This window comes from Balearica regulorum, chromosome 14 (assembly GCF_011004875.1).
Source record: "Balearica regulorum gibbericeps isolate bBalReg1 chromosome 14, bBalReg1.pri, whole genome shotgun sequence".
Classification (NCBI taxonomy): domain Eukaryota; kingdom Metazoa; phylum Chordata; class Aves; order Gruiformes; family Gruidae; genus Balearica; species Balearica regulorum.
The window spans coordinates 1,591,224-1,614,669 of record NC_046197.1 but is presented as its reverse complement, the minus strand read 5'-3'; the positions used below and the strand labels follow the sequence as shown (position 1 = coordinate 1,614,669).

At 58.6% G+C, this 23,446-nt stretch overlaps 1 protein-coding gene across 16 annotated transcripts in view; it reads right to left on the bottom strand.

Moving 5' to 3' along the window:
• Positions 1 to 23,446, bottom strand: part of LOC104636655 (protocadherin gamma-C5-like) — a 231,919-nt gene that overhangs the window by 23,253 nt on the left and 185,220 nt on the right. The window contains exon 1 of one of the 16 annotated variants that reach the window (XM_075766127.1): positions 19,239 to 21,882. The exons of 6 other annotated variants lie outside the window; for them this stretch is intronic. In XM_075766127.1, the coding sequence (XP_075622242.1) occupies positions 19,239 to 21,731 (2,493 nt within the window). In that variant the 5' untranslated portion in view covers positions 21,732 to 21,882. 9 more of the 16 variants (XM_075766138.1, XM_075766137.1, XM_075766134.1 and 6 more) reach the window with 9 other exon arrangements.

The following is a 23,446-nucleotide window of genomic DNA, read 5'->3' as shown; positions in this document are numbered from 1 at the left end:
GCAAAAGAAAAAAGCATTATTTGTTTAGGTGACACAATAAACTTCAGACACAGCAGCATACTTTGTAACTTCATTAGTAAGCCCCCGCATCGCTTTCTGCCCGTGTTATTTTACTATCAGACAATGGGCATTTTGTAAATAAGGAAGGACACGGAGCAAGCTTGCGTATTCCTGTGTGAATCACGCCTTTGTGAAGGGCACTAAATAGCAGAACTGTTTTCTGTCTGGAAGACGCATACTTCCGAAAATCGTAATCTTCTTAATTAACTCCCGAATGATAACACGCTACCTGGAAAGGACAACATTTCCCTCAGTTACCTTAGGAATCAGCACTTCATAGTCCATACAGCGGAACAGCAATTTTATTGGATTATTCTGCTTGTACATGCAATTACTAAGGAAAAGTGAAGACGGGTACAGCTGACCTAGATTTTTATTTAGTAGATGTGATTTCACTAATTTCTCCACAGCTTTGATGATTCTCATGAAAGAATATATTAGAATAAATTACTCCCCTAAAATAGAGGCCCCACTGGTACCCATGCCGAATGCAAATTAAGCTGTTTAAGTACTTGCCCTCCAGATTTCAGTTACATGTTTTTGCACACATTGACACACAATCTCGCACTAGATAAGCCCTTCCCAATCTATTTTTTTGAATTCCTGTTGTAATTACCACTTTCAAATTTAGGGCAGGCATTTATGACACAAAATTACTTTGCTTTTTATATCCCAAAGTTATAAAAGCTACAGCTAAATGCAGTCACCTACATCCATATTTAGACAGCTGAACGCGAGTGGCTGAAGTTTTCAGAGCACGCGGCTGCCTAGGTCTCTGTAAGCCCAAGGGCATGTAAGGTCACCAGGATCTTTGCAAAAAATGTCACTACGTTCACTGCTGAACAGTGAATTCAGCCCCTTGCTGGAAAGAACCAAGCTGGAAAAATGATCCCTTGCTGGGACACAATCAGCAATTAATAACACTCAAGGAGCTGAGAAATTTCTACAATGCACCTCTAAAACAGAGCAAAAGAAACACCGACAAACTTTGCTTTCAGATAACCTCCTCCCATGTCATGGTTTTATGCCATGCAGAATAAAGGGGTTCAACAGAACTGAGAAGTTAAACACCCAAAAAACACGTTCCTGACCATGCTAAGAATCACTTTAAAAAAAAAAGAGTACGGAGCCAAGGGAAAACTCTCCACTTCTACAAACCCACAGTCTTTGATTCTACAGTGCTGCCCAGCCCCTTCCCCTACCTCCATCAAGCCAAGCCAAAGCTTCCACCTGCCACCACCCCGGAGGTGACAGTGACACACATTCCCTGAAGCCACCTTCTTAGGTGGAAGGACAGACAGAGAACAGCCAACTGGCCTGGATATTACGGGCCGTTGCGCTTAGCAGACAGGAGAGTAAGAAACACCCATCTCTTACCCCATCGCAGGGACTCGCTAAGGTGCTGGTCACCTGCTCATAGGCAGCCACGGTCTCCGCAGTGCTAGAATGGCTGAAAGGTTTTACAAAGAGGAAATCACTCTGGTCAGACATGGGTGAGAAACAAGAGGTGTAATTCTGTGCCTGGGAGGTCAAGCCCGCTCCTCCCACATCCAGGTACTTGATGAAGCCATCTGGCTTCATCTGCCCACGGAAATGGGATGCAGGCTTGCGGCCAGTCCCTCGGCAGCAACCCGCAAAGGTCCAGCTGGCAGTGCCAGCTTTGAGACACCGGGCAGCCACCACAGCAAACATCACACAGGACACAAGGGAAATGGACACCAAGGAGATGATGAGGTAAAGCGTCAGGTTGGTATCCTTGGGAGAAGATTTGGGAAGGTCCAAGGACTTGGCGAAGTCCTGCACGCTATTTTCCTCCGGAGAAATGACTATTACTACAGAGGCCGAGAGGGACGGTGTCCCATTGTCCCTCACTTCAACCACCAGCCTGTAGGGATCGTCAGACTCCCTGAGAGCTTGTGCAACCCTTATCTCTCCAGAGCGACGTTCCACTTGGAAAGGCAAAGCCTCAGTGGTCTCCTGCAGCTGATAGGACAGCCAGGCATTATGGCCACTATCAGCATCAACAGCTACAATTTTGGTGACCAGATAGCCAGGTTCTGCCAAGGCTGGGATGGTTTGGTGGAAGGCAGAGCCCTTGGGGACGGACGGGTAGACAATGGTAGGGGCATTGTCGTTCTCATCCAGGATGAACACATGGACTACAGCAGTGCTACTCAGTGCAGGAGATCCGGCATCCTTCACCTCCACAGGCACCTGGAACACCTTGTCCTGCTCGTAGTCCAGAGCCCGCACGGTGTAGATGGTGCCATTGTCCTGGTCTATCCGGAAGTAGGTTGAGATGGGTACATCCTGCATCCCATTGTCCAGGATGGAGTAAGACAGCTTGGCGTTGCTACCCTCATCAGGGTCAGATGCTGACACTGAAAAAACAGAAGTTCCAGGAAGGGAGTTTTCCTGAACGTGAGCTGTATCAAAAGGGCTGGAGAAATTTGGTGCATTATCATTCACGTCAGCAATTCGGAGGTAAAAGGTTTTTTGTGTGGCCCTCTGTGGGGACCCTGAATCCACAGCCTTCACCGTGATGTTGTATCCACTGGCCTTCTCCCGATCAAGGGGACCATTTGTGACCAGCGAGAAATGCTCTTTAAAAGACGACACCAGTTTAAATGGAAGCTCTTTTGCTATCTGCAGATGGACCTGCCCGTTGTCACCTGAATCGCTATCCTTCACACCAATGAGGGCAATCACAGTGCCTGGGGTTGCATCCTCCTGCACTGGGCTGGAGAGAGAGGTCAGCACAATCTCTGGGCTGTTATCATTGATATCGATTAATTCCACTCGCAGGTGACAATGTCCTTCCATGGCGGGGGATCCCTTGTCCCTGGCTCGAACTGCAATCTCGTAGGCACTGGATTCCTCATAATCCAGCAGGGCTTTGGTTCTGATCTCCCCTGTCCGGGGATCTAAGGAGAACAGCTTGGTGAATTTACCAGGTGCATTATTGCTAGTTTTGAAAGAATATTCCACATCCCCGTTGGGACCTTCATCCAGGTCGGTGACATTCAACTTGGTGACCAGAGTGCCCACTGGCACATTCTCCTCCAAGTGGACCTTGGATATGGGGGGGTCGCAGACAGGAGGGTTGTCATTTGCATCCAGGACATGGATGGTAACCTTGGCAGTGCCAGATTTCACCGGATTCCCTCCATCCAGGGCTGTCAGTGTTAGGTGATGGACAGCCACTTTCTCTCTATCCAGTGCTTTTTCAAGTACGATCTCGGGCATTTTAACACCATCTCCTCTCATGTTGATACTCAGGGCAAAATGCTCACTGGGGCTGAGCTCATAGGTGGAGATGGAGTTGGAGCCCATATCGGGATCTTCTGCTACCTCCAGGGGTAGCCGAGTCCCAGGGTTGGCTACCTCAGTGATCTCCAAGACCACCTCTGGCTTGGGGAACTGGGGCGCGTTGTCATTCACATCGAGGACATCCACCTCGACACGGTAGAGCTGGAGGGGATTCTCCATGACGAGTTGGAGGTGCAAGGAGCACGTGGGGTTCTGTCCGCACAGTGCCTCTCGGTCCAGCCTGCTGTCGAGGAGCAGCACGCCTGCTGCCAGGTCCACCTGGAAGTGCCGCTGCCCACCCTCGCTCACCAGGCGCAGGTTGCGGGCAGCCAGGCTCTGCAACTCTACCCCCAGGTCCTTGGCCAGGTCGCCCACCGAGAAGCCCGGTTCGCGGTCCTCGGGTACGGAGTAGCAGAGCTGGGCGCTGCTGAGAGCCGGCAAGCAGGAGAACGCTGCGAGCAGCAGCGGGAGCTGCCATGGCAAACTCCGTCCCCCGAGCATCCCGTGCCGGGTCGAGTGTGCGAGCGGAGCAGCGCGGAGCGGCACGGAGCGGCGGCAGCTCCGCGCAGGCTCCCCCGCCTCCCCGCTGCCGGCCCCCGGGAGCCGCCGCCGCGCCGGAACCCCCGCGGCCCGGGGAGGGGGGGGGGGGTCCGAGAGGGTTGCGCAGGGAGGAAGCCGCCGCCGGAGCCGCCGGAGCCGGACAGGGAAGGATGGAGGGGGCGGGCAGGGACGGGGGGGGGCGATCACAAACCGGCCGGCTGAGCCGCTCCTCGGCACGCAAAGGCACACAAAGTCGGCGAGCGGAGGGGAAGGACCGAGTGACAGTTTTACGTCTCTCCACAGCCGCCCCCTCCTCCTCCTCCTCCTCCTCCTCCTCCTCCTCCTCCTCCTTTTTCTCTCTCTCCCTCCTCCTCCTCTCCCTCCTCTGCCGCCTTCCCCAAAATACGCACGGCGTAGCCCCCCCCCCTCCCGCCCCGCCGCCGCCACTCCACCCCCGCAGCGCCGGGAGGGCGCCGGGGACTCCCGGCAGCGGGAACCCCCGCTCCGCCCCGCCCGGCTGCTGGGAGCGGGCACCGGCGGACACACACCCCCCCACACACACACCCCAAAGCCGGCTGGGGATGCCGCATCCCGAGCCGCTCCGGTGCCGCGCCCCGCTGACACCGGGGCTCCGGTCGGGCTGGGGACACGCTGCCGAGCTCACCTCGCTGCACAGGGTGGGATCCGGCGGGTTGGCACCGGCTGGACCCGCGGAGGGTTTCACAAACATGAACTCGCTGATGTCCGAGACAGACGAAAAGCAGGAGCGGTAACGCGGGGCGGGGGGTGCCGTGGCTGTCACCTGGACGCCCATCACCGTGTCCCCTTGCTTAGGCTCATAGTGCAAGTGCCCAAAAATGTGGCTGGGAGGGGGCTGAAGCGTGTTCACACTCTCCACGCAGCAGCCCTGGTTGGCAGGTGCAGAGCCCCGCCGGAGGCACCGCATGCCCAGCGCGGCCAGTCCCACCAGCGAGACGGTGGAGATGAGCACTAGGGACACGATCAGATAAAGCGTAATTGTGGGTAAGCCCCCACTGTCAGTGGCCCGAGCCTCGGAGCCCTGCAAAGCCTCTGGGCCCTTCTCCTCCACCAGCACCACCAGTGTGACAGCTGTGGAGAGCGGCGGGTCCCCAGCATCCCGGACCACCACCAACAGTTCGTGCGCAGAAGGATCTGTCTCCTGCAGGGCCCGCGTGATCCGGATCTCCCCAGAGCGCAGGGCCACACTGAAAAGCCCTGGGTCTGTGGCTTCCACGAGGTTGTAGGAGAGCCAGGCATTGCGCCCCGAGTCCGCATCTATTGCCACCACCTTGGTGATGAGAGCAGGAGGGGCGGTGGAGGGGGAGATTCGGAACTGGGTAGCAGAGTCCTCCCCAGCCCTGGGGAAATGCACCCGTGGGGCATTGTCATTCTGGTCCACTATAAAAACATGAACCAGTGTCCTGTTCCTCAGGGCTGGGGAGCCACCATCAGAGACCTCCACATGGAACTGGAGATAGGTGGTTTGCTCATAGTCAAAGGGGAGTTTGGCGGAAACCTGCCCACTTGTGGGATGTATGGAGAGGTAGCGAGTCGGATCCAGGCCTGGATCTGTCCCACCAGCTCGCAGGATGGAGTAGGAGAGGTGGGAATTCTGCTCTGAGTCAGGGTCGGCAGCAGAGACTGTAACCAGCACGCTGCCCACCGGGTTGTTTTCTGCCACCAGCACTTCATAGGACGCTTGCTCAAACTGAGGCGCATTGTCATTGACATCTGCCAGGGCGATTGGCAAGATGGTGTGGCGGGAGAGTGGCGGGCTGCCCAGGTCCGAGGCAGAGACGGTGACATTGTAGTAGGCAATATGCTCCCGGTCCAAACGGGTGCTGGTTAGCAGCGAGTACTGGTGCTCATAGTCCTTACGCAGCTGGAAGGGAAGATCTGGAGGAACGTGACACTGGACCTTGCCCTGATCACCAGAGTCCCTGTCTCTGACGTGTATCACGGCCACCACTGTGCCCGGCGGTGCGTCCTCACTCAGGGAGCTGGAGAAGGAGGTAAGAATGACCTCGGGAGCGTTGTCGTTCACATCAGTGATTTCCACCACCACGCTGCAGTGCTCCTCCATCGTGGGTGACCCCATGTCCTTGGCCTCCACTTCGATCTCATACACCGTCGCCTCCTCAAAGTCCAGGTTGCCCTGGACACGGATCTCTCCAGTTTGCTCATCGATGGCAAAGATCTGACGTAAGGCAGCTGAGTTGTGGCTGCTGAGGGAGTAACGGATGTCTCCATTGGGCCCTTCATCCACGTCAGTGGCATTTAACTTCACCACAAGGGTGCCCAGTGGCGAGTTCTCCACCAAGCGGGCTCCGTACGATGGTCTGTCAAAGACCGGGTGGTTGTCGTTGGCATCCAGGACCTGAATAGTGATGCGTGTCTTGCTGGACTGGGGGGGAGAGCCCCCGTCTTCAGCAGTCAGGACCAGATGGTGGAAAGCTCTAAGTTCCCGGTCCAGGGCCCTCTCCAGCACCAGCTCAGGGAACTTCCCACCATCTGTACGCGCCTTCACATTGAGGTTGAAGTTCTCATTGGCACTCAGGTGATAGGTCTGCAAGGTGTTGGTGCCCACGTCAGGGTCCTGGGCAGGCTGGATGGGGAAGCGGGCACCCAGGGACGCCAGCTCGTAGATGCGCAAGGAAACCTCGTCACTGGGGAACTCTGGAGGGTTGTCATTGATATCCAGGATCTCCACCTCGATGCGGTAAAACTCTACTGGGTTCTCGATGGCAAGTTTCAGGTGGAGGAAGCAGCGAGGGTTCTGCCCGCAGAGCTGCTCCCTGTCTATCCGTTCGCTGACCATTATAATGCCGGTGTTCACATTGACCGAGAAGTACTGGGAATCCGAATCGGACAGTACCTGCAGATTGGCTGCCGCCAGTTTCGCCACATCGGTGCCCAGGTCCTTCGCGATATTGCCCACGAAGGTGCCCCGGGTGAGCTCCTCCGGGATGCTGTACCGGATTTGAGCAGAGGAGCTGTGCAAGAACAAACAGAAAGAGAAGACACGCGGCAGCCCCAGGGACCGACCCGGCTTCCCTGCCCTCGGCATCCTTGCCGGGTGGGCGGCCGGGGAGCGATGCCCTCCGCGCTCCGGGGCCGCGCTCAGCGCTCGCCGCTCCCATTCATTGTTTGGGGCGGACACGGTTCGACGGGGGCGGGGGACGCCGGGGCTCCGCGCAGCCGCCTCGCCATTGGCTCCGAGCGCCTAGCCGTTCCTCCAATCGCCTCGCTCCATTCCCAGGACAGCAACACCGGCGCCAATCGCAACCCGCCGGCCGTTGCCGCGCGGCGCGAACCTGCGGCGCTTTCCCGAGCGGCGGCGGCGGCTCCGCGGCCCCCCCCCCCCTCCCGCTCCCGCCGGGCCGGGCCGGGCCGGGCCGGGGGAGCGAGAGCGGCCCCGGCGAGGGGAAAAGCGCGGTCCGGCCGCCCGGAAAGCCCCGCGCAGACAACCGCCTTCCTCTGCCCTTAGGCTCTCACCTGGCCGGGGTCCCGCAGCGTACCGGTAGCGGAGAGGAAAGCCCCCGTTTCCCTCGGTAGGGTGGCGGGGGGCGGGCAAGGCCGCAGGAAGGTGAAGTCGCTCCGGTCGGAGCCGGGGGAGAAGCAGGTGCTGTAGCACTGGGACTGGGAGTCGGCGGGTCGCAGGGTGACCTCCATGTACTTAAGGGTGCCGTCGGAGCTGAGCTGGAGCTTGGGGCTGGAGTGCTTGAAGAAGTCCCGGGAGGGCGACTCGCCGAGCCAGCAGCAGCAGCAGGGCGAGGCGGCAGCACGGCCCCTGCGCCGGAGGCACCGAGCGGCCAGGAGGGTGACAGTGGCAAGCGCTACGGTGCTGACAGCTGCCAGCGCGATGATCAAGTAGAGGGTCAGGTCCGGCTTCTCCTTGGCACCAGCCAGGAAATCCCGAGGCTTGTAGTTCTCCTCCAGGGCCACCTCCTCCAGGGTCACGGTGATGGTGACAGTGGTGGAGAGCGGTGGGTCGCCATTGTCCGACACCTGGACAAGGAGCTGCTGTGCGGCCAGGTCGGTGTCCCGGAGGGCACGCGCTGTCCGCACCTCCCCGGTGTACAGCGACATGTGGAACAAGGACGGGTCAGTGGACTGCGGCAGCAGTTGGTATGAGAGCCAGGCGTTGTGCCCGGCATCTGCATCCACTGCTGTCACCTTGGTGACCAGGTAGCCCGGTGGGGCAGACAGCGGAACCCTCTGGGGTGCCGGGATGTCACTGGCAGGGTGCAGGATGGTGGGGGGGTGGTCATTCTGATCCAGCACAAAGATGTAGACAGTAACGTTGGCGTGGAGCGGGGGGGACCCCGAGTCCCGCACAGCCACAGAGACCGGCAGAACCTGCAGCAGCTCGAAGTCAAAGGTCCGCTGAGCATAGAGGTTGCCATTGTCAGGATTGATGTGGACAAAGGAAGAGGTGGGGGCACCCTGCACTTGGCCGCTTTCTATGGAGTAAACAAGACGAGAATTATCCCCATCGTCAGGGTCCGAGGCAGAGACAGTGCACAGCAGGGAGCCAGGTGGGTTGTTCTCCAGGATGAAAGCATCGTAGGAGGGCTGCGAGAAGCGTGGAGGGTTGTCATTCACGTCAGATATATTGAGGAGCAGCGTGAGCGTTGTGGTAAGGATGGGGGACCCACCATCCTGGGCAATCAGCTCCACTACGTACTGTGAGGTGGACTCTCGGTCCAGGCTTTCCCGGGTGACCAGGGAGAAATGGTTCTGAAGGGACCTGATGGTGAAAGGCACATCAGGGGAGATCTCCAAACTCACGTACCCATTGGCCCCTGAGTCTCGGTCCCGTACGTTGAAAAGCCCCACAACGGTCTCCAGTGGGGTGTCTTCTGGCACCGGGTTCAGCAGGGAGGTGAGCAGCACCTCTGGGGGGTTGTCGTTGGCATCCTCCACTTCCACGTGTAGCACACAGTGGCCCTCCATCTCTGGGACCCCACCATCATGGGCTCGCACATAGATCTCATAGAAAGGTGATTCCTCAAAGTCTAGGGCACCACTCACCCGGACCTCACCGCTGCGGGGATCCAGGGCAAAGAGCCTCCGGACCGAGTCAGAGGTATGAACCCCGAATGAGTACTGCGTCTCCCCATTGGGGCCCTCGTCGGGGTCAGATGCATTGAGCTGGAGGAGCAGGGCCCCCACAGGTGTGTTTTCTGGGACTTGTACCTTGTACGTGGCACGGTCAAAGGTGGGTGCATTGTCATTGACATCTAGGACCAGGACCGTTATCTGCGCCGTGCCCGAGCGGGCTGGGCTTCCCCCATCCATGGCCGTCAGCACCAGCTGCAGTTCTGGCTGCTCTTCCCGGTCCAGAGCACGCTCCAGCACCAGCTCCGGGAAGAGTTTGCCATCCTGCTGCTGCTTGACGTCCAGGGAGAAGTGGGAGTTGGGGCTCAGCCGGTAGGAGCCCACAGCATTGGTGCCCACATCAGGGTCCTGCGCACTCTCCAGGGGGAAGCGCGCAGCCACTGTGGCAGACTCGGCGATGCGCAGGGTGCGGTGAGCGGTGGGGAAGCTCGGGGAGTTGTCGTTCAGGTCCAGGATCTCCACTTCCAGGCGGAAGAGCTGCAGGGGGTTCTCTGTCACCACCTGCACCGACAGCACGCAGCTGGCAGCCGCTCCACACAGACGCTCCCGGTCCAGCTGCTGGCTCACCACCAGCGCGCCACTGTCCAGGCGCACAGCAAAGTGGCGCAGGCTTTCCTCTGAGCCTAGGCGCAGCCTGCGACCCGGCAGCTCCTCCACCTTCAAGCCCAGGTCCCGGGCCACGTTCCCCACCACGGTTCCCACCTCCGACTCCTCAACCACCGAGTAGCGGATCTGCCCGGAGACCCAGCCCCAGCCGCAGAGTGAAAACAAACTCAGTACTTGCCATTTCCAGGCGGGTCGCTGGAGGCTGGCGCTCTCCATGTCCGTGCGCGTCCGGCCTGGGACGCAGCAGGCACTGGGGAGCCGTGAAAAAATCCCTGGGTCTCCCTTCCACAGCTTGGAAAACAGCTCCGGGGCTCCGGCAGGCTGCGGCTCCGGCTGTCAGCCTCTGAGCAGAGGGGGTGGGCTGGGGGAGGGGAACTGAATCACAGCCCCAGCGTGGAGGTGGAAGGGGGGGGAGAAGCAGATTTCCCCCCCCTCGCTTCAGATCAGCGCCCAATTGGCCGAGAGCTCCGTCCGCTCTCGGCCAGCAGTGGCTCCCCGGAGGTGCGGGAAGTGGGGACCTAAGCCGGCATCAGCGGGGCTGCCACCCCGGCCTCCCCTCCACCAGCCTGAGTCACTTGCTCCAACAGCTTGCTTCCCGTTCGCAGGGAAACTGCACGTCCTGGCAGCCTGGAAGCTAGGTACAAGCCCTCCCTGTGTGCTCCCCCTTCCACAATGGTGGCTTCACATCGCGCCCACAGACAAAGGGCAGCTGTCATGAACGCAGGCCAAAGGACTTTTCATGCCGGATGAAAAGGTACTTGTTAGAGCCCCGAGGTGCCAGGGGCTCTTCTCCCACCCCTTTTCTCCCCCCCTCCCGGCTAATGCTTTGGCCACTGCCTGCACCCCATGATTGCCTCTGTAAGTGAGGTATCACTGCCACCAATACCACCATCAGGCAGGAGACCTCACACCGAGGCAGGGATGCTCACCCAAGCCAGTCCCCCATGGGTGTTGGAAGCAGAAGGTGGGAAGGCAGAGATGGGTGATCCTTTCAAAGGCAGAACACAATTGCTCCCCAAACACACCCGGCTGTACAGCCCTTCCTCACCCTGGGACAATGAAGAGATCAACATTCACAGTACCCGAGTCACTGCAAACGCACAGAGCCAGCCAACACGCTAACAGACCACCACCCGATCACAACATCAGGTCAGGATGTCAGATTGGTAAAAAGGCCAGAGCCTCCCACCTGGCAGACACACATACTGAAATCCTGTGGCAGACACAGCTTTGCAGCCAAGCAATCTCCCAAAGGGCAAAAGCACGGGTCTCAGCCTCCCCAGGGGGGAGCAGAGCAATAACTTCCCCCTCTCCCTGTCCTAGAGGATGGCAGCAAGCTGCCGGGTGTTAGCTCGGTTCACATCCCCGCAGCAGCTTCACACAGTCGGTGCACTCAATGCCACCCTGACCTCCCTTGGGTGCACACAGACCCTGTGATGGGGTCCGTGGTCCCTGCCCGTCCTCATGACCCAAGCACCAAGGGGACCTGGAGGAATGGGTGAGAGAGACTGGGGGCACCCATGCCCAGCACAGTGGATGGTGACAGGGACACCGTCGTTCTGGGTGAGGACAGACAGTGGAGCTGCTGCCGTCGAGGGGGCCTCCCTCCCCTCTGCAGCCCCTCCCTGCCCATTCCAAGAGCCACAGGGCGGGACCACCCTGCTGCCAGTCAGGGAGAGACAGAACAAGGAACCTCGCGATTGGTGCAGAATACTGTCCGGGTCCCACCTACTGCCTGCTCCGGAGAGGGGAGACAGCATTCTTAAAGGGCCAATGCAGCAAAACGCTGGACAACTGGGTTTCCCAGCATCCAGAAACTGATACGTACTCAGTCCCCGAGGGCTTCTGAAGGTGTCACCAGAAGGAAGATGTCACAGTAACCTCGACTCTGGGATGTGCCCTGTCCTCATCCCAGGCACAGCCCCAGACAGCACGGCTGGGTGACAGACATTGCCACTGGCAACACGGGGTGCTGCGCCCCTGGGAATGGGTTTGGTGCTGCTGCAGCACCTCAGCAGAAGCCCCCTGTGAAGACTACATGGTCTAGGAGAATCCGTTCAGTGTCCCAAGGCGGCTCGGTCACCAAGGGACTAGAGCAAGGGACGGGCTTCATACGGGGGATCCTGCTGTTGCTTGGGTCTGTCAAAGCCTAGGATGGGAATGATGGCAAGGCAGGAAGAGTATGGGGTGTCCAGGATGGAGAAGGAGATGTCCCTGTTCCAGAGGGCCAGAGGTTACCCTGTGGAAAGGCTCCGACCCAGACAACCTGGCGATCTTGCAGGGTACGATCCCTCATAGCAAGACATGCCACCTGCCACAGATGGGGCCAGCGCCATCCCCACTGCATTGGTTTTGGGGTCTGGCAGTTGTCCTGCAGAGCAAAGAGGTGTAAAGCCTTTGCAGGCTTGACACAGTCCATGGCATTGGGCTGGATCTTCTTTGACCACAAAGACCGTAAATCCAGGGCCCAGTGCTAGCCCAGCTAGTTTCTCACTGCCAGTGCCTTTCCAGTTTAGTACTGGGGAGTAGGGGAGGAGCCATGGCTAGGGCTTGGACTTACTGCCTGCCCGTTATCACCTCCTTCCATCCCCACTCTTAAATTATTTATTGCCCCCACCCCCATAGGCATCTTGCCAGGACCCTTTGGTGGAGGGGACATCCTTGTCCCCAGCTGTAGCACAACCCACACAATATAGAGGAACACTTGTTCCTGCAGCTGCTGCAGCCGTTCCCACCTGCCACAAATCAGAACTGCTGAGTCTGAGCAGCGACACAAGAGAAAAAAAAAAAAAGGCATAAAATAATTCTGGGAGGTTTCTGCCTCCGCCTGTGATTCGGCCACAGTAAGCAGGCGGCACACGCAGCCCCACACCCATACACGGCTTCCGCTGCACCTCACTTCCTTCTGCTCCAAGGAACCAGTCGCTCCTACTCACGGCCTCCCGGGAAGAGACACACTACCCGCATGAACCGCCTTGGAAACCACTCAGATCCCCCTCTTCCACTGGATCCACTTCCCAGCTTCACCTCTGAGGATCAAAGTGTTCCTGTAATTAAAAGCTCTTGAATTAAGCTGCACAATTCCCAGCGGGGAAGAAGCACAGAAGCTGCCTGCCATGCACAAACGCTTTCCTGGCTGCAGTTTGTTCAATCAGGACATTAGACATCACCCGGAGATAGCATGTTACAAATTGTGCAGGGCTTGTAATAGGACTGTGAAAACAACACCTGGGTGGAGGAGTCATCATCCTGCTCAGAGCCACAGTCCAGCTCAGCAGAGCCCTGCAAGCGACTGGGATAGTCTGCAATCCCACCCTCCCCATATCCCGAAGTGAAAATCCTCACAAAATTTCCACGGAAACAAAACTGGAACCATCAGGACTCAAACATGAAGTGAGACACGGACAGGAGGGACTGCTCTGTGGCCGCGGTCTGTCAAACAGAGGAACCAGCATCATCCCTCAGTTTTGCATACTACACTGTGGGAAGCAATGTCCGGATCCCCCACTGGCAGCTGGTGGCTCCCAGCCCCACTTGCACCACCACCTCCCCAGCCCACACCGGGGCACAACGCAGAGAGGCATGTTCCCCTCCCAGTGCCTGACCCCACAAGTGGTTCCCTCAGCTCTCATTTTGCAAAGGGAAGGAAATACCATTAGTAGCAAACTTTCTGCCAAGGATTTGCAAGTGATTGCAAGCTGACCTCAGCCTCTACCAGTTACTCATGCAAGGCATACCCAAAACTGCTTTGGAAAGAGATGTTTTTGCTAACCTGAGCAAACTGACTCACTTGGTCCTGCTCACCACTGTGCAAATGACGTTGACGCTCAGGACAGCTCATTTGACTTTGAAGAAGACCTGTTCAACTCTAGCTAACCAGTCTTTAGAGGCATGGCGCAACTGGATATTCCCCCCAACCCCAATCCACTACCATATGCATATGGCACAAGTGAACCATGGCTTTACCCGGCACTGGTACATGCCAAGGAAGGAGCTACGTTACCTCGGCAGGTGTGGGGAGCCGCGTGGCAGTGCCCACAATCTGGTGGTACAGCCCTGGCTCACCATTCCTCATGGTGCTCTGGCGGCTCCCCAGGGGGCTGGAAGTGAAGGGCTTTTTACACAGGAGATCACTCTGGCGAGAGTCCGTGGTGAGATAGACCTGGTGGTAGAAGTTGGGTGGCGTGAGGCCGCCCCGCACAGCATCAATGTGGTGGAAGGGCCCTGGTGTCCTGTATAGGGTGCTTCTGGAGCTGTTAAACAGTTCCTTTGACTGCCTCCACTTGTAGCACTTGAAGATGCCCACCGACAACATGGTGATGAAGAAAGCTGCTGACACCAAAATCACAGCCAGGATGAGATAGAAAGTCACATGCCTCCTGGGATCATTAGCAGGTGCCACATCAGTGAGGTCAGTGAGCACCTCCTTCACCATCTCGGCCACAGATATGGAGACAGTGGCACTGGCAGACAGCACTGGCTCCCCATGGTCTTTCAGCAGGATAACTAGTGTATGTTGGGGAGCATCATCCTCCCGGAGCTGACGGGCTGTGAAGATCTCCCCATTGTGCAGCCCAACTGAGAAGAGGCTGGGATCAGTGGCCTGCAACAGGGTATAAGAGATCCAGGCATTGTACCCTGCATCTGCGTCCACTGCCACCACCTTAGTGACCATGTGCCCAGCAGCAGTGCCTGGTGCCACCACATCGGTATAGGTGGTGGTGGTGTTGGGGTGAGGGTACAGCACGGTTGGAGCATTGTCATTGAGGTCAGTGACAAACACACTGACTGAGACATTGGTGGCCAGAGGCGGAGAGCCGCCATCCTGGACCTGCACCATCATGCTGAACTCCACCTGGTCCTCGTGGTCCAGGGAAGTGAGCAGGTAGAGGGTGCCATTCTCACGGTTGATGGAGAAGATGTGGCCTACAGTGGGATCACCCTGCAAGAGGGTATAGGAGAGATGAGCATTGCGCCCAAGGTCCGGGTCTGTGGCACTCACATTAAGGATGGGGATGCCAGGCACATTGTTCTCCAGCACATAGACGTCATAGGAGTCCTGGGAAGACTTGGGCGCGTTGTCGTTGACATCTGACACCTGCACCAGGATCTGTTTTACCGCAGACAATGGTGGTGAGCCTGAGTCCCTGGCTGTGATAGTGATGTTATACTCTGATGCCTTTTCCCGGTCCAGAGCTGCTTTTGTTTTCAAGGTGTAGTAATTTTTGAGAGAGGAGCTGAGCATGAATGGGATCCCAGGAGAAATGAGGCAGTTCACCAGACCATTATCATGGGAGTCCAAGTCTGTTACACTGAGCAGAGCTACGACGGTCCCTGGGGCTGCATCTTCAGGCACAGGGCTGTACACAGAAGTCACTGTCACCTCTGGAGTGTTGTCATTCACATCCACAACTTCCACCAGCACTTTGCAATGAGCCACACCAGGAACGGCACCTTTGTCTTTAGCCTGTAAGTAAATCTCATACAGCTTTGTTTCTTCATAGTCCAGCTGTCCTTTGACCCTCAACTCCCCCGTGGCTGAGTCCAGAGCAAAAAGTTCTCGTACCTTGGCTGGAGTGTGGCTGCTGAAGGAATAGACGATGTCTCCATTGGGCCCATCATCCAGATCGTACGCACTGATCCTGGCAACCAGGGTACCACTGGGCGTGTTCTCCCTTACACTTGCCTTGTAGGTGGACTGGTTGAAGACTGGGGCATTATCGTTGGCGTCCACAACGTCAATGTGGATCTGCACGTGGGCCGACCGTGGCGGGCTGCCCCCATCCAGCGCAGTCAAGACCAAGTGCAGCTCCCGTTGCTCCTCCCTGTCCAGCTCCTTCTCTAGCACCAGTTCCGCGTACTTGCTGCCATCCACCCTCGTCTGCACGTCGAGCGCGAAGTGTGGGTTGGCGCTGAGTTGGTAGGTCTGCAAAGAGTTAATCCCCACATCGGGGTCTTGCGCGCTCTCTAGCGGGAAGCGCGCTCCGGCCGCCACTGACTCGCTAATTTCCAACCTCGCCTGGCTGCTGGGAAAAACCGGGTCGTTATCATTGATGTCTTGAATCTCCACGGCGCCGCTGTACAGCTCCAGCGGGTTTTCCACCACGATTTCAAAGCTGAGGGAGCAGGGAGAGAGTGCTCCGCAGAGCTCCTCCCGATCTATCCGCTCGCTCACCAGCAGCGAGCCGCTCGTCAGATCCACCCCGAAGTACTTCTTGTTGCCGCCGGACACCACTCGCAGCCGCCGTCCCGGCAGCCGCCCAACGTCCAGCGCCAGGTCGGCTACCACGTTCCCCACCGCGGAGCCTCTCCGCGCCTCCTCGGGAATCGCATAGCGAATCGCGGCGGAAACCCAGTCGGAAACGCCGAACAAAAGCAAGAGGCTCAGTACCTGCCCCGTCGTCACCCCGCGGCTCCTTACAGCAACGCCGTTCATCGCACAGGACGGCCGCGCTCTCCGCTTCGCCTCCCCCCCCCCGTCCCGGCTAGAAATCCTCAGTTCGCCCCGTCATGCCGCTGCCCAGAGCGCCCCGGGAAGCGGCGTCCGGCGGGGAGACGGGCATTGCTTTGCGGGCTCCGCAGTGACTCACTCACAGGCTCTCTCTGAGGCCGTCTGCGCCTCATCCCGGCTCCGAGCGGGGCCGGGCCGCCAGATCCCCCCCGCTCCATCATTGGCCGACAGCGGCACACAGAGTCCCGGCCAATAACTGCACGGAGCGCAGAGTTACCGGAGCCCCGCCGCGGGGCAGCCGCCCGCCGAGCACCGCCGGGAGGCAGCGCGGCGGCCCCGGTCCCAAGGCAGCGGGGCTCAAACCAATTGACCCTGAAGGGAGAGCACAGCCCTGCGAGAAACCCAGCTAATAAGGACAACTGGGCTGGGAGAGCCCCGGCAGAAGCAGCGTAGATCGGGCACGGGGATGACGTGTACGGGCAGGAAGGCTGGCGGAGAGGATGACGCCAAAAGGAGCGATATGGAAACAGGAGGGGGTGTCCTCCGGGAAAACTTCGTTGGAAAGAGGCAGACAGATCAAGAAAGGGAGGTGGAGCGGGCGGGACGAAGGGTGGGGAGGGTCGGCCGGGGTACGCAGGGCGCTGGGGAGAACCAGCCTCGGCACGACGCGCCAGCTCCGAGCGTCCCTCAAGACCTTCGGGATGCCAGTCCTCCCACCCCAAGTGCTTGGTCAGCCCCTTCCTGACATCCTACGGCGTAGCGACGTCGCGCCTCTGTGCCACCAAAGCAGGGCCACCGGCAAAACGACACGTATTTTGTGCTGCCGAGTTACGAGCAGCTTCTCCGGCCGCAACAGTCAACCCCGCGGGGCACCTCCGGCCGCAGCGTTCCCAGGAGCATGGCCCCTCCTGCTCCCCACCACCACCACTGTCCCAGTAGGTACCTTCCCCGACAAATCACAGACATCTCAGTTTAATACGCCCTCCTGCTTTCGTCACCTCCTAGCTTGTTCCCTGCTGGTACCTGCTTCCACCAGCCGGACGCCAGGAAATCACGGTCTGCGACGTGCTGGTTCAGCGGGGGCGGGAGCGATTCCTGTTCCCGTGCAGCAACAACCCAGCAGGTCACGGTACCGCGTAGATCACGGCCCCGGCAGCGCCTGGGCGAGAAACAGCCAGTTCTCGGGCTGCTTGTCTGCATTTGAGGTTGTTGCTGTCAACAACTACTCGTGATCCGTCGTTTTTCCGACGGCAATGTTGCAGCTGGTTATCTGTTACCCTCTGCTTGTCGTGGCTGAGTACGTTGTGGAAGGGCTGCGAATCACACGCACCAACGTGGGAGACACACACACACACACACACCCCCCCCCCCAGAGCGACAGGGACCTCGACTCTGGCTACGTGTCCCTGCCCTGCACAGTCCTGTCAACTGCCGTGAGCACACGGGATCCACCCAGAAGGACAATACGTGAAGAGCCGATGACATCAAACGGGTCGGTACACTCTTGCCTCTCTACACGCCCAGCTATTTCCTTTCCTAACGAATAACCGTTGCCGAAAGATAAACCGTATCAGCGCTACTCACCGTTCTTATCACCAGAGCACAGAATGTGATAGAAGTATAGGCTTCACACTGATAAAATCCAACGTTAGTAATCCAACGTTGTATTTTAATAGAATTTAATTCTGGGACCATTTAAAGACTGAGAAGGAAAACGATTTGCTTTACTCACTGCAGCTGCACTGTGCACGTAAGTACCCGTCATGTCTCTCTGTTCGTTTTGGAGCACTTCTGTAACAGACCGTGTCTGCAGGCTCCCAGTACTGAGAGAGATTTCTTTTTTCATAGGCCCTTATGCAACCAAATCCTAATTACCTTTCTTTCTTATATGTAATCTAAAAAGAAGAAAATCCACATCTCTCTTCGAGATAAATCTTGAAACAGTCTTCAGTAACTTGTTTTCTCTGAAATACACTCTGAATCTTTTTCTCCGGCCACTGCCCATTTCATGTCTTTGCTAAACTCTGTTTACTGAGCAATTTCTCTAACACGCATATCGCAATTCTTAAGGAGTTTCTTTTCATATGAGTGCACACACGACCCGCATTCAGAGTATCTTGTCCGCTTAATCCCAGCAGCAGTAGGACGGCCAAGCTGCGGAGAGCTGAGTACAACAAAGATATGTCGGGAAAGGTGTGGAAGATTGAACATTTCCGTATTTCGACTGATCTGGAGACACTATGTCCCCCTCACTTTGACGGGAAGCCCGAATACTGAGGGGAGAAGCTTTGGAACTCCTGAAAGCACCGTTTGGAGGGAGAGGAGTGGAAACGTGCGACAGCGAAGGAGAAAGATGCCTTTCCCCCGCACCAGGAATTCCTTCGGGGACGAGTTCAAGCTAAATCCCAGCCACAGCCGCTCACTCCGGTGCTGTTCCCCGTTCTGCCGGGGCTCCAGAGGAGCTGGTGGCAGCAGCGGAGCCAAAGCCTTTTCTGCTCGACTCCGGGCTCGGAGCTATAGTGACACACCAGCCCCGGCTCCCCAGAAGGACGGAAAATGTTAAGTCACGGGTGTACACAACATCTTCCTTTTGAGGGCTTCAGAGTATGGGAAGAACCGAGCTGGAAGGGAAAACAGAACTACAGAGTCGCTGCCCTCACTGAGTGAACCGGACGGGACAGATCACACATCATTCTCACAGGAAAGCGCTCAAATCTGGCAGAGACAATAAATGAAGCAGTCACTAGACCAAGACAGAAGGTTTGTCTCACCTTCGGACCCCACGAAAGTTTTGCCCCCACTCCACCCCATGTCCATCCCACTCCCACCCCGGCTCGATGAAATTCGCACCTGGAGCAGGACAGACAGCCAGCAGTACTGACAACATAACGTTGCTCCTGGGGGCGAAATCGACAATTCGCGGATGAGACTGGCCAGGTAAAAAGGAAGAGTCACGATCACACGCCCGCGCGCGCCCCTGCCCCCCCCCCCCCCCCCACACACACTCGAGCTATTGAGCAATGAGCAGGGAGGCGACGTCGAGCTCTGCCGTTTGCCCACCGATCCCCGACGGCAGAAGAGAAGATGATTCACGCAAGTCCACAGAAAGGGACGCAGGAAAGAAGCTCACCTGTGCTGAGCTCCCTGGGCTGGGAGGGTCCTTCCCAGAATGACTGCCTGAGTCGGGCTCCCCGGCAGGGAGACGGTCAGATAGCGCTGCCGCCCCTGGTCTCAGAAATGTGAAGTCCTTCTGGCCCAACTCAGAGGCCAAACACACCTCGTAGGAGTAGGGCAAGGGCAGCGTGCTGCTGCAGTAGTTGTATGGTGCTTTTGAACCCAGGCTGGAATACAGTTCCTTATCAGAAGTTATAAAAACTGGAGGGCTCCTCGACCGTCGGCTTTTAAAGAACATTATAAAAATGACTGTCAAAACGAATAACAAGGACACGATAGCGAGTGACGCTACAAGTATGAGGTTTAGATCAGATGTCAGCTCGGACACAGCGTCTCTGTCGCTCAGCTCCGGCAGCGCCTCCTGCAAGCTCTCGGCCAGCACCACGTGCAGCGTGGCCGTGGCCGACAGCGCCGGCTGCCCGTGGTCCTTCACCACGGCCACCAGCCGCTGCTTCGCCGCGTCCCTCTCCGACACGGCCCGCGCCGTGCGCACCTCGCCGCTGTGCAGCCCCACGCGGAACAGCGCCGGCTCCGGCGCCTGCACCAGCTCGTACGACAGCCACGCGTTGCGCCCCGCGTCCGCGTCCACCGCCACCACCTTGGCCACCAGGTACCCGGCCTCGGCCGACCGCGGCACCACCTCGAACGGCGCCGCGGCCGGGACCGGCGCCGACCCCGCTCCCGCCCCCGCCCCCGACCCCGCCGCTCCCGCCGCTCCCGCGCCCGCCGCCGGCCACAGCACCCGCGGCGCGTTGTCGTTGCGGTCCAGCACGAAGACGCGCACCGTCGCCGTCGAGCTCCGCGCCGGCGCCCCGCCGTCCTGCGCCCGCACCGCCACCGCGAACTCGCGGCACTGCTCGTAGTCGAAGGAGCGCTGCGCGTACACCGCGCCGCTCCGCGCCTCCACCGACACGTACGGCGCCGCGCCCGCGCTGCCGCCCGCCAGCCAGTAGCTCACGCGCCCGTTGGCGCCCGCGTCCGCGTCCCGCGCGCGCACGCGCAGCACCGGCGCGCCCGCCGCGTTGTTCTCCGCCACGTAGGCGCTGTAGGCGGCCTCCTCGAACACCGGCGCGTTGTCGTTCACGTCCGACACCTCCAGCACCAGCGCCGTGCGGCTCGACAGCGCCGGGCTGCCCCGGTCCCGGGCCACCACCGTCACACGGTGCTCGGCCGCCTGCTCCCGGTCCAGCGCGCTCGACGTCACCACCTTGTACGAGCCGCCCGACGACGCCACGATCGACAGCGGCGCCTCGCCCCACAGCTCGCACCACATCTGACCGTTCTCCCCGGAGTCCCGGTCCCGCACTTTCACCACGGCCACCACCGTGCCGGCCGGCGCGTCCTCGGGCACCGGGCTCGACACCGACGTCAGCGTCACCTCGGGCGCGTTGTCGTTCACGTCCAGCACCTCCACCTCCACCTTGCAGTGCGCCACCAGACCGCCCCCGTCCCTCGCCTCCACCAGCAGCGTGTACCCTCGTGTGTCCTCGAAGTCCAGCGCTTCCTGCAGCGTGATCGTCCCGCTCTCCGCCTCCACCGCGAACTTCTGAAGCACCTTGGCCGGCATCTTCCCGAAGCCGTAGGTGATGCGCGCGTTGGTGCCGGCGTCGGCGTCGGAGGCGGAGACGTTCAGCACCGTCGAGCCCCGCGGCGCGTCCTCCCGCAGGCTCGCGCCGTACCGGTCCTGCGCGAACACGGGTGGGTTGTCGTTGGCGTCCGTCACGTTGATGCAGAGCTGGGCGGTGCCGCTCCGGGGCGGTTCTCCGCCGTCCAGCGCCGTCAGCACCAGCCGCAGGCTCTGCTCGCTCTCCCGGTCCAGCGCGCGGCGCAGCACCAGCTCCGCGAACTTGCTGCCGTCCTGGCTCTCCTTCACCTCCACCGCGAAGTACGCGTTGGCCTCCAGCTCGTAGCCCTGCAGCGAGTTCCTGCCCACGTCCGCGTCCTCGGCAGCTCCCACGGCAAAGCGAGCGCCAGGAGAAGTCAACTCGTTGATCTCCAGCTGGAAATTATCTTGCAGGAAGCGCGGTGAGTTGTCATTAACGTCCTGGATGGCCACTTCGACATGGAAAACGTTCAGCGGGTTCTGCACCAGCGCCTCGAAGCTGACGGAGCAGGACGCCGACTCGCCGCACAGCTCCTCCCGGTCCAGCCGCTCGCTCACGTACAGGTTCCCGGTCTCCTCGCTCACCGTGAAGTATTGCTTCTCCGCGCTGAGCCGCAGCTTGCGTGCCGGCAGCTCGGCCGGGCTCAGCCCCAGGTCCCGCGCCAGCGGCCCCACCAGCGAGCCTCTGCCCAGCTCCTCGGGGATGGCGTAGCGGATCCGCTCCGGCGCCGCCCGGCACCACAAGCCCAGCAGCAAAGCGGCCAGCAGCACTCGCCCGGCTGCTCGCCCGCGGCTCGGCACCGGCACCGGCACCGGCACCGGCACACGCCCCGGCCCGCCCGCCATTCTGGGCAGCGCTCGCCGCGCTCTCCTCCCTTCCTTCCAGCCGCTCTCCGCAGCGAGCGCAGGGGCCGCCGCAGGGCAGCGATCTCGGCGCCGCCTCGGACGCCGCTGCTCCCCGCGCCGCGCCGCCTCTCGCCTCTGCTGCCCGTGCCGCTGCCCACAATGGCCGGCGCCGTGCGAGCCGGCAGCCCGCGGGGGCAGGACGCTGCGGCGGCTCCGGCTCCGGCTGCGGCTGCGGCTCCGGCTCCAGCGCCGCTCCGCGGCGGCCAACAGCGGCACCCGGAGGCGCCGCGACGACACCGCAGCCGGCTGATGGCCGTGCGGCGCTTCGGTCCCTGCGCTCCGAGCCGCACTGTCAGCAGCTGCCGGAAGTCGGCGCCATCGGCTACAGAAAAGCGTGATTCATCTTTATGTTCGGCGAGTGTTCTCATACCCGCAGAAAGGCGAACCAAGCAGCTCTGTTCAGTAGTAGAAATGAAGAATCTGGCTGGGGAACGTGTTACCGAGCGGTGGAGGAGCGCGCAGACTTCATACAGCAGAACACAGGTGAGTACAGGTAGGTCCAGCAGGTACACCGTACAGCAAATGTCTGACATACTCCAACAGCTTCTACTACTGCTGCAGGTTGTCTTTCCTCGGCTGTTTTAGTTCATTTATACGAGCTCTGAGAAGCAGCAGCTCCAAAGTCCTTCAGAGGAGACGCTATTCTTAACAGAAGCACAAGACCCGCCATTTTCTTTGATGAGATTCTTCTTTATATCACTTTTATTTTATATATCTCTCAGAGTGACTGAGACTGGGAGAACATAGCGACTTCTGTTCTCTGTAACAGCAGTGCGAGGACATACTCCCAGTTTACAAATCACGGAGATCACCACAACTTCTTGTTCTAGAACTGGGAACACAGAACGATTAAATTCGCTTTTTTTCCCCAAAAATTGCTTCTTTCAGTGAACGGGGTAAGTAAGTAGATCTAAGAACATGGACAAGCAGCAAAAAGGTACCCATGTGCCCAGGATACTTCAATTACCAGTGCACTATTCTGAGAATTGTAAAGAGGAGTGGTATACTCCTCCATGGTGATGCCCGAGGTGTATGTACCGTGTCAGCTACCTTTCCCAGGACAGTTCAAGACTTGAAAGAAAAAGATGGGGGGAAAGTCCGAAGAAGAAAAGTCAGAAGAGCAGCACTAGGAAGGCAGTTTATCCATAACACAAACACAGCGATGTGTATTTTGCACCCACAATACACAGAACATTCCAGGCGTGGAGGGATCTGAAAATGGAAAGGATAAAAGCTTCTTGAGTTCAACACCTATGGAAAAGTACTTGATCCTACTCAATGTGTACGATAACACCAACTCTTAGCAACACTCAAAGGAAATCACGGAATTCAAGACTCTCTGCAAACCATCAAATCTTGGTTCATGGCCATGTAGAGAGCAGGGCACATTATGACCAGCTGAATCATTTCAAGTACTACACAGACCGCGAGTTTGGATACTACAGGTTTACTTTCCTAAAACCCCTATTGCTTCAAACACGAGATGACTCCATGGATGACTACTGTGCCCATTCACAAGGTCCTGGTGATAACTCAGTTCCCAGTTATGCCATTCTTGCTACTCCCTCAAAAGATACAAAGCCGCAGGTTACAGGACTCAGTTTCTCCTTCACAACCTTCTTCCACTGTAGCAGTTATCAGCAAACAATCACTCA